The 17,512-nt window shown below is 31.7% G+C and overlaps 1 protein-coding gene across 5 annotated transcripts in view; it reads left to right on the top strand.

The window, feature by feature from the left end:
• The window catches only part of f-cup (leucine rich repeat containing flyers-cup), a 41,992-nt gene that overhangs the window by 11,987 nt on the left and 12,493 nt on the right, over window positions 1-17,512 (top strand). For 4 of the 5 annotated variants that reach the window (XM_075292131.1, XM_075292133.1, XM_075292132.1 and 1 more), the window contains 2 exons: window positions 10,808-10,995; window positions 17,224-17,427. In XM_075292131.1, the coding sequence (XP_075148246.1) occupies window positions 10,808-10,995; window positions 17,224-17,427 (392 nt within the window). Of the gene's footprint in view, window positions 1-10,406; window positions 10,691-10,807; window positions 10,996-17,223; window positions 17,428-17,512 lie in introns of those variants that run through there. The other variant, XM_075292135.1, reaches the window with a different exon arrangement.

Below are 17,512 nucleotides of genomic sequence, written 5' to 3'. Positions count from 1 at the left end.
TATTTTCCCTAAAACCACTTCTCGTTTCGCTCATATTCATATTGACATCGTTGGTCCATTGCCTTCATCATGTGGAATGTCATATATACTTACATGTATAGATCGTTTTTCAAGATGGCCAGAAGCGTTGCCAATGCCAGACGTACGAGCAGAAACCGTTGCCAGAACTTTCTACGCAGGCTGGATTGCTAGATTTGGAATACCAGAACGTATTACTACGGACCAAGGACGACAATTCGAATCTCGTATCTTTAAGGAACTAATGAATCTACTAGGTTGCGAAAGAATTCGTACCACCCCATATCACCCTTGCGCTAATGGAATGGTAGAACGATTCCACAGAATTTTAAAAGCCGCAATAATGTGTCATAATACAACCAATTGGATGAATGTGTTACCGACGATTTTACTTGGATTACGTACTTGTTTAGGAAGTGAAGACGACTGTACGCCCTCAGATCTTGTTTACGGAGAAACTGTGAGAATCCCAGGAGATTTGTTAGTACCAACGTTGGACACGAGGCCAACGAATGAATTCATATTACAATTAAAAACAGACATGCAAGAACTACAACCCAAAGACATTAAATTCAAATCGTCTAATACAATTTTCATCCACAAAGATCTAAACTCATGTAAACATGTCTTTATTCGTGAAGATGGTGTGAAAAAAGCGCTACAGCCTCCTTACAAAGGTCCATTCTTAATTTTGAGCAAAACTCCCAAACACGTTACAGTCAGTATAAACGGTAAAGAAAAAACAATTTCAATCGATCGAGTCAAGCCTGCATATATCCCAAATAGTTGTGAGTCAGTCCAAATAGGTTAACCACTTTCAACTTCATTGGAGGGGGAATACTGTGGGGAACCCACATACTACTTGGTTAAAAATCGAGTAGGTTTTCAAATAAGAATTGTGACAACTAAAAAATAAATTTTCATTCTGTACATTTTTTCAACTTCAGAAGTTTAATAAAATAAAAAATAAAATTTTCTTATCAGATAATTTTATATGTCTATCTCGTCTCCTTCTAGGTGTTACAAACATGCACTAACTTATAATACCCTGTTCCACAGTGTGGCGCAGGGTATAAAAATACATAAGGTTTAAAGTTCGGCCAGGCCAAATCTTAAATAACCACCACCATGCAACGCATTTCAATACAACCTTTTTTTTTCATATCTCTTATTTTATCTAAAATAAATTTAAAACAAGATAAAAATTGCATCTTCCATGCCCTCAAGAAGTCACAACCGGAGATCAATCTATATGGAAGCCATATTAAAACATGGACCGATGAATAACAAATTTCGCGTATCTCTCTATGGACACCAAAACCATTAATGCCCTGTCCCTGTATATAGAAGGAAAACCCATTCGAAAGAAAGGCAGTCACTCGAGTTCGAATGAGTTTGGGTTTCATTATTTTTGAAAGTTCGATTGGTTTGTATGAGAATACATTCATTATCAAAAATGAGTATTTTAAAATTTTTGGCCGAAGAATTCATTCAAATGTTAATGCATAATCGAATAAAAGTTGCTGTCCAAAAAAAGTATTTTCAAAAATCGAGAAATCGCTCTATATAGGACTATGAGAAAACATACTCTCAGAAAAAAGTCAATGAAATTTTTTTACCGATTTAACTTTTCAATTTTGCCATATGTGAGAAAATTTTAATGACGCGAAACAAGTATATACGACCGTATGTTCGGCCAGGGCGAATCTTATCTACCCTCCACCATGGATTACGTAGAAACTTCTGTCATCCACAATCGAATTACTTGTTTTCTAAATTGTGAGTTAGTTCATACGTGGTATATATTAGACAAAAAAGTTATGTATAGGTAAGTCTACAAATAATTACGAATCGATGTGGACTTTTGCACGGTACGTAGAGCCAGAATTGAAATATGGGAGTCGCTTATATGGGGGCTATATAGAATTAAGAAGTTTAACTCGACTTTAGATTTAATTTACTTCTAATTCTGCTAGTCTGTAAGGATTGTAATCCATAGACTTAAATATAAATAAATAAATTATAAACTTGATATGGACCAATTTTTGTGTGATTGATTTATCTGAGGGCTATATATAACTAAAGACCGATATGGACCTAGTTAGACATGGTTGTTAACGGCCATATACTAGCACAATGTACCAAATTTCAACTGACTCGGATGAAATTTGCTCCTCCAAAAGGCTCCAAAATCAAATCTCGGGATCGGTTTATATGGGGGCTATATATGATTATGGACTGATATGAATGGTTTTTGGGTACCATAATTTCAACCGAATCATATGCATTTTGCTCTTCCAAGGGGTTCCTCAGGTCAAATCTGGGGATCGGTTTATATGGGGCATGTATATAATTATGGACCGATTTCGACCAATTTTTGCATGGGTGCTTGAGACCATATATTAACACCACGTACCAAATTTCAAATGCCTACGTTGTGTCTGCCTTGAACTTCTTATAGCGCTAAACACATTTTTAACTCCAATATTTTTCTTTAACCCTTTCACTACCAATGTCCACTTAGAAGGACATTCGAAAAAGACACCAAATTCTATTTTCCCACTTAGTTTCGATTTATTTCTCGATGTTATTTTAAAGTAGAGGCTTTGACCTAAATAAGCTATAACTATTTCCATATTGATGAGCACTAAAATACATTTTTATAAACTTCTTTAACAATAAACGAAAAATATAAAAATTTGAGACAATTTTTCTACTGTATGTCTCTAGTAAATGGACATTTATACAAAAACTATAGCTGATACTTTTTCGGATTTTTTTGTGTTTTTTCTCACACTTTGAAAGATATTATAGACCAAATAGCGCTTCTTTTCGTAGGGCCATTTGGTCACAAGAATCAAATTTTCAGAACAAGCTCATATAGCTCTTGAAGTTATTGAGATAGGATCTCAAATTGACAATTTTCGTTTTACATGCTGTTAGTACTAGTAAACACAGAAGAAAAATTAAAGCTTTGAATATTAGGTTTATTTCGGTAGTGAAAGGGTTAAAATAAGAAAAAAAAATATATTTAATATAAGAAAAAACAAATATTATTTATTATAAATTTTCAAACTTCAATTTGACAAAAATTGCTAACTTATTTGCACCATGTCGCCATTAGTAAAACATGTTAGTTAAAATTGTCTAAAATTAAACTACATTTTCTTTCACTTTTTCTGTGTGTGGACCGTTATAACCCATCTTCGAACATAACTTTTTTGCAGACAAATGATAAACGATAGCTTCATTATTGAAAATCGTAGCTTAATTAAAACAGACGGACATATATACTTTATATAGTAGAAAATCCATACGTCGATGCGCTCCAAAAGACAAGAAAATAATAAGCAGTAATTTTAAAATAAATATAACACTACAGTAGAAATATACCTTTCGATTTTTTCAAGATTGGAAAAATTGACTGTTGAAAAAGTCATATTTTCGATTTTGCAAAATTTTAAAACATCGATTTCTTCACAGTTTTAAAAAAGGGACTTTCCACTAGTCAACTTTAAATTTCCGATTTTTCCAAATTTAAAAAAATTCGATTTTTATTACAATTAAAAATCGACTTTTCTACTTTTTCATATTAAATTAAATTCAATTAAATAAAACTGAATTAAATTAAATTATCATTTAAGGAGCAACTGCAGTTTATGGGCTCCTCAGCGATTTGCTTGAAATTAATGTATGTTATGTAACATAGTATGCTGACTCTAACAAGGTAAAATTTTTGTCCCGGAAATGCCCGGGTCTTGAGATATAGCCCTCCAAAGGGTCAATAAAAACTTGATATATCTCCTTTGTTTTTGGTCCAATCTGAACAAATTTGAATGCTTGTTTAATGTACTTTTATACGAAATATATTTTTTAAATATTTAATTTAGTTTGGGGGATATAAATAAAAATAGAAAATTTTTACCTTAATTTTTTGTTATTTTTGTTATATCTCAAAAACTCTTCGATTATACCCCTACATAGCTTGAGAGTATAGATTCTGGCCTTTCGATTGATATATAACATAACAAAATAGGTCCATTTTAAGCGAAGTTATTACATTTTAATTGCAAATACGAAAATAACACATTTATAAATTACGTTTCTATATGTTCTCAACTTATAAACTTGTTATTTTATGAGCTAAATTATCACAACATTTTTTAATAACTCTTATATCTGAATTGCAAGTTTGATATAAAATATACCACAAATTTTGAACTATGATAAAACAAATTGAACGCAATCCCAAGGGGGAAAGTAGCCGGCCTTCGGCCGGGGTTTAAGTCTTTCTCCTATGGATAGAGTCCAAAGTGGGCTAACGCAATCCCAAAGGGGAAAGTAGCCGGCCTTCGGCCGGGGTTTAAGTCTTTCTCCTATGGACAGAGTCCAAAGTGGGCTAACGCAATCCCAAGGGGGAAAGTAGCCGGCCTTCGGCCGGGGTTTAAGACTTTCTCCTATGGTCAAAGTCCAAAGTGGGCACACGCAGTCCCAAGGGGGGAAAGTTGACGGCCTTCGGCCGGGGTTTAATACTTTCTCCTATGGACAGAGTCCAAAGTGAGCTAATGCAGACACAAGGGTGGGGGAAATGTTTCAGTAATAATCAATATTTTTTGTTCCTACTCAGAACAAAAGCTCAATAACTTTGCGAAAAGTGGACCTATAAAGACATGTTATACATCAATCGAAAGGCCAGAGTATAGGCTTTCAAAATATGTGCCATAGTTTATAATCGAAGACTTATTGGGATATAACGAAAATAACAAATAATTAGGGTAACATTTTTTTGTTTTTATTTATATCTCCCAAACTATATATATGTGTAAAAACTATATATATTTATTGCGTATAAAAGTGCATTAAATAAGCTTTCATATGATACCAAGTTTGTTTAGATTGGACAACAAACAAAGGAGATATATGAAGTTTTTATTGGCCCTTTGGAGGGCTATATCTCAAGACCCGGGCATTTCCGGGACAAAAATTTTACCTTGTTAGAATCAGTACATCAAACATAACATATATTAATTTCAAGCAATTTGGTGAGGGCCCATAAACTGCAGTTTAGCCTCATTTAATGCCATATTGTGCTCTTTAGCTACAATTTCTGTTGTTGTTGCTGTTTTTTGGACGTCCACTACGTGGTTCATCTTCTATGCTTGTACGACCACATTTAAATTCAGCAACCCAATTTTTTACTGTTGCATATAAAGGATCACTTTCACCTAACACATTCACCATATCATTAGGGTTTCTTGTCCCGATAAACCTTTTTATGTAAATATTTAATGACAGCAAGCATTTCTAGTTTTTCCATTGTAAAAAAAATTGCGAATGCGTCTTTTTTGAACACCTGTTTCTATATGAAGGAGTTGCCAGATCGAAACAAAATTTAACATGTGTTCATAACAGAGATGGAAGATTCCAAAACACTTAACTTTTTTCTGTTTATACCGCACTTTTTGTGCTAGGCTAAGAAGTTTCCGAACTGCCCTCGTATTCATTAATTGTGCTAAGTTGACATTTTTATTTGTTTCAGCCAAATAAAAAATGTTTTGGTATAATCGAGCTTAAAATATAACAGACAATGTTTGCCATTTCAGCAAACTGTAACTGCCTTCCCTTTTGTGCTGTTTTATCAGACTTCTCTGCTGTTTCTACTAAACAAATTTCTTTGGGTGTAGCTATGACAGTCTTATTTGTAAAGGACGAAGAAATGACACTCACATTCATAATTCTCAAATGACTGTATAATAGTTTCCCATATGGATATACGTTCACACATCTAACCTTCACCTTCGGAAAAACAGTTAATTATTGTCGCATTTGTTGTAACTCCTTATATATCAATAATCTCTACATAATGCGATGCTTTCAGGCTATGTGTCTAAACCGTAAATGGTATAATAAAGCTAAACTTGTTTTTTTTTTAATGCAAAAAATGAGTGATCATTTTATGTTTGCACACAGGAACTTCATTTTTATTTTGTTGTTTCTTTTTTTTTCTTTACGCATAAGATATTTTGAGAGCGCAAATTAAAAATGCATGATTTTTTTCAAATGCTAAATGTTTGCGAATGTATTCCAAAATAATTGTAGCAGACTGATCATTCGAAGTATTGTCCATCACTAGTCAATACTATGGCAACATGCGGATACTACGGCGAAAAACGAGTCGTTTTTTGATCCAGTCCGCAAATCGACCCAATTTATGACTTCCTTATAAGAACGAAAAACGACTATTGGCAACAAGTTATCAAGCATTGGCGGGCTGCAACTTCACCTGATGTTTCCTTACCAAATATTATGGCCGTTTATCACAAAATGCTCGGCTCTAACACATCAATTTATTCCAATACTAAGAAACAGTATCACCAAAATATTTCCAAAACACTTTTTCAACTAAAAAAATTATTGATCCAATTAACCTTTGAATCAAATCAGAATTATTAAGCCAATGATTGAAAACTTTTAATAAAAAAATAATTGATACGATTAACTTTTTAGTCCAACTCAGACGATTAGCGGCCATTTTCATGTAGCTCCGTTAGGCTTTAACTCCCACACGGTTGAAAGACTGTTTTTCATATGTTTGGCTATAAACATTATATGTTTGGAACACAAATTTTTAAAATTTTTGTGGGGGAATATACAATTAGGCAGAAACAAAATTTTGAGCATTCAGGTCGAAAACCTATGTTGTTAGCACCTATATTACCTGTTTATTTTCATAATTTATTTATTTATTTATTTTATTTTCATTATGTAATTTGAAGCCACATAGCGGCCAATTTATGTAAATTACAATTATGATTGTAAATATATAAATAAATAAATAAAATTTTGAGCACAATATTGTTTGGGAGAATTTTTTTTAAGCATATAATATTTTTGGGTGCAAAATGCTTCCAAACATTATATGTTCACATAATAACATATTGTGTTTTGGAAGACAACATTATTGAATTTGGATGCAAAAATACAAAATGTTTGGAACTTAGACTACCCAAACATATATTGTTTAGACCAATATGCTTTCAAACATATTATATATTGGAAGAGATCAAACATATAAATGTTTGGGCAATACCCAAAAATATATATGCTTGAAGCAAAATATGTTTGGGAGTATATGTTACAGAAGCGATTTTTTGTGAGCGTGCAGTTAACAGAAACTAAATTGCAAATATCTTCTCTCCGGTTAACAATAACTGAAAATTTTTCGGCAGTTAAGTTCCTAACTGGAACTGAATATATAGGCAGCTATGTCCATAATACGGTTTAAAAGTTCGTTAGTTAACGGAGCACTAACGGAGCTTCATGAAAATGGGGATAAGTCAGTTAAGGAAGTGATTGAAAATAGTTACGTTTTTAATTAAAAAATTAATTGAGTTCGGCAGAATTAATTGCATCAGTTAAAAAATTAATTGAAATTTTCTAATGAAATAAATTAATTTTTTAATCAAGTATTTTGTTGTGTCCAATAAAAACTGTAATTGATACTGTAATTTTCGTTATTGAAGGCATTCCAATAAAACATTAATTGGATTAATTTTGGTCAGACATGTTTTCTGTGTACTGTGACCATTCCTCTCGGTTGTAGCAGACACCAAACCAAGCTTGTCCCACCAAATACACAGCATCAGCTTCTTTCCATGGACAAAACAACACGTACACTGAAGTGGCAGCTGCTGGCCAATGGATAGAATCCAATGCTGGCCAATGGATACACGGATGAAAAAGACTGTTTTTCATATGTTTGGCTATAAACATTATATGTTTGGAACACAAATTTTTAAACACAATATTTTTGAGTGCAAGCATATAATGTTCATAAACTAGCATAACATGTTTGGGACATATATGTTAATATGTTAGAACATATTATGTTTGGGACATAAAATGTTTGTAAATATAATAAGCTTGGATGCAAACATATATTAATTTAGAAATAGCCTATAAACATATATGTGTTTAGTAGCTTGGAGCGCTATTTAACAGGGAGCGATATTGAATTAAGTTGGTGGTGGTTGCTTGTTATTACAAAATTAACATTTTATTTTCCCTTGGGCAATTGATCAGCTACTTCTTTGATCCTTACAAACTGTGTGGTCCGCTGTTCGAATCCCCGTCCGGCAACAGGTAAAATTAAAATAAAAAAATCATAGAATTGAATAATTTCTTTTACAATGTTTGTATTACAGAAAAATGTGCTAAGAACTAAAAAATCTCGTGGAAGTGAGAAAGATGTGAGGGAATATACAATTAGGCAGAAACAAAATTTTGAGCATTCAGGTCGAAAACCTATGTTGTTAACACCTATATTACCTGTTTATTTTCATAATTCATTATGATTGTAAATATATAAATAAATAAATAAAATTTTGAGCACAATATTGTTTGGGAGAATTTTTTTTAAGCATATAATATTTTTGGGTCAAAATGCTTCCAAACATATTATATGTTCACATAATAACATATTGTTTTTTGGAAGACAACATTATTGAATTTGGATGCAAATATACAAAATGTTTGGAACTTAGACTACCCAAACATATATTGTTTAGACCAATATGCTTTCAAACATATTATATATTGGAAGAGATCAAACATATAAATGTTTGGGCAATACCCAAAAATGTATATGCTTGAAGCAAAATATGTTTGGGAGTATATGTTACAGAAGCGATTTTTTGTGAGGGTGTAGAATCCATAAAAAATTAATTTAGTTTTTCCACCAAAATTAATAAAATTTTTAATTTAACCAATTAAAAAATTACTTTATTATATAATTATAATTATAATAATTATACCTTAATTGGTATAATTTTAATTAAATAGAAAAATATTTCCAAAATATAGAAAAAAATTGAAAATTTTATTCGACTATAATAAGTATACGATTCATTAAATAAAAAAACACAATAAAAAATTTATTGTCTTAAAATAAATTTAGTTTTAAGACCAAAATTAAGTAAATTTTTACTTTAACCAATTAAAAAATTAATTTAAAATTCGGGAAGAAATCAATTAATTTCAACCATTTTCGTGATTAAAAAAGAATTAAATTAAAAATTTTTATTATATCAATTAATTTCGAGATTGAATAAAAACAAATTTCTGTTCGGATTAATCACATATTTTTTAGCCTCAATATAGTTTGAATGTTGTCTGAGCATCAACGAAATTTATATTGTGGATTCGACACTTGAAAATTTCAAATAGCATAATTTTCAATATACTATCCTGATTGGCATCCCTAGACCCAATGCTATTTCATAATTTTATTTGGTAAATTATCTAAAAATACTACAAACTTCAATTTCAAAACACATGTATTCACTTGCTTCATTGCTGGTACAAACTCAAATAATAACTCACATGGCCTAATACCACAATCAGCTATCAAGCAGCCATCAGCTATCTACCACTTTATTTTTGTTATACCACAAATATGTTAACATCAAGTACATGTACAGACATACCTACTTTCCAGTGATCAAATTAATGTCTGTATATATCGATAGATATGTCCATAGATATGTTGGTTATAATAAAACTTTAAGAAATAATAGATCCAAGCTTGCCCTGAAGGCTTATGCCGTTCCTTAATTATGCCATTCTCTTAAGATCAAAGTACCAACATAATATCTATTATTCTTTATGCTTATAGACATTGGTCCAAATAATGTTCTTTTACACCAATGGCATGTAAATTCGATATCATGATTTGATATTTTCGGACATTCACAATTGCAATTTAGAAAGGAAAAAATTGGAAATCATCTTTGCTATATTTTAAGAAATTTGTTTTATTTCCTACATTCTAAGTTTTTTCTAATTAAAACTCAATCCTACATGTATTGAATTTCAATTCTACTATAAAATATGCATGGATTTCCTCAATTACTTCTCCTCCGATACAAAATGTTTGTGGTTAAGTGACATCAACTCAATGTGTAAAATCACACATTCATCAGGTGAGGTATTAACAAAGAGGTGATGAACAACCATATTGAGATCGAAATATATGCACTTTTTTTTGAAAAGCGCTAATTCCAGCTACCGTGACCAAGACTTGTAAAATTGTAAAACAACTTGACAGTGAACTCGACGAACATACGTCAATGTCATTCGATACCTACCATAGCACAGATATACAGACACTTTGACAGTACCAAAACTGTAATGCGACCAAGTAAGAAACATAATGACTTACAAACTGCAGTAATCGAGACAAAATAACGCTAAACGACCGACCACCATATTTAGTAAAATAAATTTCATGCCTGGTTAAACGACTTAACAACACATCAGCCTCAATGTGTAAGATAGGGAAATATTTTAATTTGTCTCTAGCAGTAAAACCATGAAACCTTAAAGAAAATATCAGTAGTATCAGCTCATCTTTCAAAGTAGTCAATCTACAAATTCTATAATATTTTTCATATATATCCATATTGAGAAAAAAAATCCTTCAAAATTGCTTCGATTAGAAATAAACCCAAAGGACTCACATCTTTTTGTATGTGTCGTCCATATCCACGACGGCGTTATTATCATATACGGGAAATTCATATGGCTGCCACCACCTCGACGACTAGTGAAATTGAAAGTGATGATAGTAAAGATGAAATTGAGTTACCTTCCTTGGAGTCAACAGACAAAAATGGTGCATATAAAATATTTAATCAAAAAGCATAAATTATTTGATTGATGAAAAATATTATTTTTATTTATATTAATAATTTTTTTCTAAAAAAAATGAAACATGTTTCTCTCTTTGCAGTACCTGATAAAGTTTACGATATTAATGCCGGGGACAAGGATGTCGAGGTGACCTTAGAATCTTTGGTAGCCAAAGAAGAAGATGCTTGGTGGAATCAATTGCCATTAAATAATTTAGATTTAAGTTCAAATCAACTCATACAACTATCTCCAAAAATTGAAAATCTTTGTTCTTTAACAACATTAACGGTAAGTCGAATTATTGCAATAATTTAAATGTAAGGGAAAATTTATGGACTGAATAGTTTGAGTCTGAAAATAAATCGGGCTGCCACTTTAACCTTAAAGGAAAATAAATCAATATTTGAATATTCATATATGACTTTCTATGCCACCAATATTTGGAAAATGAGTTATATACAAAAACCAAAAAAAAAAAAATTAAAAATAATTCTCCTTCGAAATTGGCCAAACGATAAGAGATAGAAAAGAAAAAATGCAAAATCAAAAACAAATGTTGACATTCAGATTTATTTTTGAAAGATATATAGTTTAATTCCTCCGGTAATCCGATGATAAAAACAGATATTGTTTGGGATTCTCTCTCAGTGCGAAATGGAAAAATATAGACATCAGGGTTGCCATTTTGGTCCGATCCGATGGTCGGATCAAATGGAATTTGGCTAATTTAGGTCCATTTTTGTCATATCGGTAATTTTTTCAAAATTTTCTATAGAAATAAAATTTTGCCAAAATTTTGTATCGAAATAAACTTTAAAAAAATTTTATTTTGATACAAAATTATGTAAAAATTTTATATACAAAGAAAATTTTGTAAAAATTTTATATAGAAATAGAATTTTCCGATAACTATCTATAGAAATAAAAGTGTGACAAATTTTCTAAAGAAATAAAATTTTGTTAAAATTTTCTATAGAAATCAATTTTTGACGACATAACATATTCTATAGAAATAAAATTTTGACGACATTTTCTATAGAAATAAAATTGAGACAAAATTTTCTATAGAAACAAAATTTTGACAAAATTTCCTAAAGAAATAAAATTTTGACAAAATTTTCTTTATAAATAACATTTTGACAAAATATTCTACAGAAATAAATTTTTGTCAAAATTTTCTATAGAAATCAATTTTTGACGACATATTCCATAGAAATCAATTTTTGATGACATTTTCTATAGAAATAAAATTGTGACAAAATTTTCTATAGAAACAACATTTTGACAAAATTTCCTAAAGATTTTGGCAAAATTTTCTTAATAAATAAAATTTTGACAAAATTTTCTACAGAAATAAAATTTTGTCAAAATTTTCTATAGAAATCAATTTTTGACGACATATTCTATCGAAATAAACTTTTGACGACATTTCCTATAGAAATAAAATTGTGACAAAATTTCCTATAGAAACAAAATTTTGGTAAACATTTAAAAACAAAAAATTTGAGAAAATTTTCTATCAAAGTAAATTTTTGTAAAAATGTTAACTTTTAATTGATGTTAATTTAATTTGGAAAAAATGTCCGCTGGTACGAATTTTGGTTCAAATTAAAATTTCATTGTTGGTCCAAAATAAAAATTCATTGTGAGTATGTGAAAGATAGATTGTGAATATGTGAAAGATAGACCGAAGATTATAGATTTGAGGAAGATGGGAGATTGGCTTGCGTCATACCAAATGTTGCATTTACCAGATTAGTTTAATACATGTTTGTAATCTTTTAGTTGTTTTTAGTTTTTATTTTTTAAATGAAAAATGTAAATTTCTTAATGAAACAATGTAAAATTTTAGGCAACAACAAAAAAAATTACATTTTCCCCTTTATGGAAATTTATTTCGTGCTCTTAATTTCTTTTTATTTGCATTTTAATGCTATGTCAATACTTGTCGTATACGGGTTTGGTTCGAGTATTAAACTAATGTGGTAAATGGTTTGATGTGCTCAGTAGCCAATCTTCCTCTTCTATAATCTTTAGTTTAGTCCTCCTATACGATCGCAAAGACGGATATTGCACAGAATTTCCAGCTCTTCCCTTTTGGATATATTGATTCAGAAAAACTGAAAAACTGATTTCCCTGTTTCTACTAACAAATTTCTTTGTCCGTAGTTTCAATTCCAATAAGACTATCTATGCGTCAGGCATGATAGTTTTCAATTGACCTGTACAGTATAGAATTGTAATCAGGATAAAAAAATCGACTTTTCGACCTTTTAAATTATTCAAAATTTCGAACCTTTGACTTCTCGACTAGAGGTGTCCGCGTAACACGAAATTTTTGTGACAAACGTGATTCACGCGTGAATCATATGAGTGAATGAAATATAAATGGGACTAAACAAAAATATGTCGTGCGTGGGTGAAAATCAAATTCTGTTTGTGAATATGTGTGAGAAAATTTCTTCGCTCACGAAAAAAATCACGTTCACGATTAAATTTACACTCACGATTAAATTCACACTCACGATAAAATTCACGTTTACGATAATATTAACGTTAACGATAAAAAAATCACACTCACGAACATTTTCACGTCCACGATTAAATTCATGCTAACAATTAAGATTTAAAGGCTTCCATTGTTCAAGGGTTCGCTGATGAACAATATTTTAATTTTGCTAGTATGATAATGGTTCCGTCGTGAGTTACTAAAATGTTCCTTACTCATGTGTACACAGAAAAAAATTTCACGAAACATTTTCCGATTAAAATTTTAATTGGGTTTGAAAAAATATTCAATTAAAAATTTAATTGAATTAATAGTATCAATTAATTTTTTAATTGGATCAATTAATTCTTTAATTGACCTTCAATTAATTTTTTAATTGATACTATAATTTCTGTGATTGAAGACATTTCAATTAAAAAATAATTGGATCAATTAATTTCGTGATTGAATAAGAAAATTTTTTTTTGCGTGATAGATGTAGCGAGTCATGTGGTTTGTCGTTCAAATTTGGAACCATTGACTTATCGACTAGAGGGGGGCGCGTAACACGAAATTTTTGTGACACACATGATTCACGAGTGAAAGAAATATAAAACCTATGTCGTGCATGAGCGTGAGTGAAATTCTGGACATGAATACGCGTGTGTAAACTTTCTTCGACATTACGCTAACGAAAAAATCACGTTCACGATTAAATTCACACTCGTGATAAAATTCAAACTCACGATTAAATACAGGCCCACGATAAAATTCACGTTTACGATCAAATTCATGTTTACGATAAAATTAACGTTCACGATAAGAAAATCACACTCACGAACATTTTCACGTCCACGATTAAATGTATGCTAACAATTAAGATTTTCGTGGCTTCCATTGTTTAAGGGTTCGCTGATGAACAATATTTTAATTTTGTTAGTATGATAATCGTTCCTTCATGAGGTACTAACATGTGTAGATGCAGCGAGTCATGTGATTTGTCGTTCAAATTTGAAACCATTGACTTCTCGACTAGAGGGGGCGCGTAACACGAAATTTTTGTGACACACATGATTCACGAGTGAAAGAAAAGAAAACCTATGTCGTGCATGAGCGTGAGTGAAATTCTGGTCATGAATACACGTGAGTAAAATTTCTTCGAAATTACGCTAACGAAAAAATCAATAAAAATAAATTCACACTCGCGATAAAATTCACACTCACGATTAAATACAGGCTCACGATAAAATGCATGTTCTCGATAAAAAAAGTCACACCCACGAACAATTTTACGTCCACGATTAAATTCATGCTCACACTAATGATTTCAATAGCGTCCATAGCTTGATGGTTCGCTGACGAACCATATTTTAATTTTGCTAGTTTCCTAATGGTTCCGTCGTGAGTTATTGAAATGTTCCTTACTCATGGGTAGTCATGCGAGTCATGCGAATTATCGTGTAACGAACATTTTCTTGGATCACGAATATTGTTGTGAGTCACCAGAATTTTCGGGTCACGAGAAATTTTATGAATTACTATAATTTTCGTAAATCACGAGAATCAAGAAACAACTCTCGTGAATCACAAGAGTTGTAACATTCAAGAAAATTGTCGTGATTTGTGAGTGAGACTTTAAACGCTGTTCGTACGTGAGTATGAAGTTTCATTTCGATGTTTCCATTCCAAAGTACGCTAAGTCCAAAAAGTGAATTTTACAGGAAACAAGTTCAAAGTTTTTTTTGAAATTTCTCAAAAACCGTATAAAGGTGAGAATTACGAGGGCGGTTCGGAAACTTCTTAGCCTATCACTGAAAGAGAAAAGTTAGTTTTTCAAGAATATTTTTATTTTTCAATATAATCTCCTGAAACTTCAATACACTTAGTCCAACGCTTCAATACACTTAGTCCAACGCTGATTTTAGCCAGTGTTAAAACACTCTTGTGCGCTGGTGCGTTGTCTTGATGAAAAATTATTTTTTTGTGTTGTAAGCCAGGACGTTTTTCTCTAATTTGTACATATAATTGATCCAAAATCAGTCTCTTTTTGCTACAATAGCAAACATTGTGTAGTAGTTCTTAAACTCTATTACATTAAAACATATTTTATTATAGTTTCGCTGATCCGTGGTACAGTGAACATATTATGGGACACAGCAGAAAAATCTACTAAACAAAAGCCAAAGCGGTTTGCTTAAATAGCGAATATTGTCTGATATTTTTTAAACTCGATTATAATAAAACCCATTTTTTATACTTTTTCGGAAGAAATAAAAAACTGGCCAAAATTAGCATAATAAAAACCATTTTAGTTTAGCTATTATAATAATCATGAGCTTATATGGGCAAACATCTGAAAATTCCATAAATTAAGGTATAAGTGCATAAAAAGTGTTTGCTGATTGCCTATTTATTCTTGAAAATCTTTCGGGTGATATTTTAACAGGTTGGCTGATAAGTCCCCGGTCTAACAAAGAAAAACACATTTTTTTGTCAAAATTCGTTTTTATTATTCAACATAGTTCCCTTCAAGAGCGATACAACGATTATAACGACCTTCCAATTTGTTGATACCATTTTGGTAGTACTCCTTCGGTTTTTCCTCAAAATAGGCCTCAGTTTCGGCGATCACCTTTTCATTGCAGCCAAATTTTTTTCCCTGCGAGCATCCTTTTGAGGTCTGAGAACAAGAAAAAGTCGCTGGGGCCAGATCTGGAGAATACGGTGGGTGGGGAAGCAATTCGAAGCCCAATTCATGAATTTTTGCCATCGTTCTCAATGACTAGTGGCACGGTGCGTTGTCTTGGTGGAACGACACTTTTTTCTTCTTCATATGGGACCGTTTTGCCGCGATTTCGACATTCAAACGCTCCAATAACGCCATTTAATAGTCACTGTTGATGGTTTTTCCCTTCTCAAGATAATCGATAAAAATTATTCCATGCGCATCCCAAAAACAGAGGCCATTACTTTGCCAGCGGACTTTTGAGTCTTTCCACGCTTCGGAGACGGTTCACCGGTCGCTGTCCACTCAGCCGACTGTCGATTGGACTCAGGAGTGTAGTGATGAAGCCATGTTTCATCCATTGTCACATATCGACGGAAAAACTCGGGTGTATTACGAGTTAACAGCTGCAAACACCGCTCAGAATCATCAACACGTTGTTGTTTTTGGTCAAATGTGAGCTCGCGCGGCACCCATTTTGCACAGAGCTTCCGCATATCCAAATATTGATGAATGATATGACCAACACGTTCCTTTGATATCTTTAAGGCCTCTGCTATCTCGATCAAATTCATTTTACGGTCATTCAAAATCATTTTGTGGATTTTTTGATGTTTTCGTCGGTAACCACCTCTTTCGGGCGTCCACTGCGTTCACCGTCCTCCGTGCTCATTTCACCACGCTTGAATTTTGCATACCAATCAATTATTATTGATTTCCCTGGGGCAGAGTCCGGAAACTCATTATGAAGCCAAGTTTTTGCTTCCACCGTATTTTTTCCCTTCAGAAAACAGTATTTTATCAATACACGAAATTCCTTTTTTTTCCATTTTTTTTCACAATAACAAAAGTTGCTTCACAAAAGACGCTCTATCTCACAAACTAATTGACTTACAGACGTCAAATTTTGACACGAATCATTTGAAGGTTGGTACTATATAAAAATAACACGCATTTAATACTAGCGACGCCATCTATGTGTAAGACCGGGGACTTATCAACCAACCTGTTAACCTAAAAATTTTACGAATTCACTGCTGATTTCGGCAGACTTTTTTCTATGAGCGTATGTTATATGGAGAAATATTCACACTAATTAAAAAAAGAAACAGTGCCTTTGCCTTTTTATTAAGATAACCTATGCTCAATTAATACAATTGGCATTAAAATTTATTTTTTATTATTTTTTCTTTGCATCTTGAACACAATGTTATATTGATCTAGGTCTATTTCATGAATTTTTTTTTCATTCTGCCATGATAAAACTTCGTACTAATAGTAATTTAACTGATATCCATTTCAGCTTCATGACAATGCCTTAACCTCACTACCTAAAGAAATTGGAAAACTTGAAAAGCTTCTGAGGATCAACTTAAGCCGAAATCGATTAAAAGAATTGCCTAGAGAATTCTTCACTTTGCCCGACTTGCGTTACCTGAATTTGTCACATAATCAATTTGAAGAACTTAATCCAGACATCAGTGATTTGCATATGTTGGAAGTTTTGGTAAGATATCAGTGAAAATGCTAACGAACAAAGTAACAAATTTGAAAAATAATATTGTACAAATCATAATTTTAAGTAGTTTGTG

The sequence above is a fragment of the Haematobia irritans genome, chromosome 1 (genome assembly GCF_050003625.1).
Source record: "Haematobia irritans isolate KBUSLIRL chromosome 1, ASM5000362v1, whole genome shotgun sequence".
In the NCBI taxonomy this organism is placed as follows: domain Eukaryota; kingdom Metazoa; phylum Arthropoda; class Insecta; order Diptera; family Muscidae; genus Haematobia; species Haematobia irritans.
Note: the sequence above shows the minus strand (reverse complement) of the source record. Positions and strands in the feature narration are given on the sequence as shown.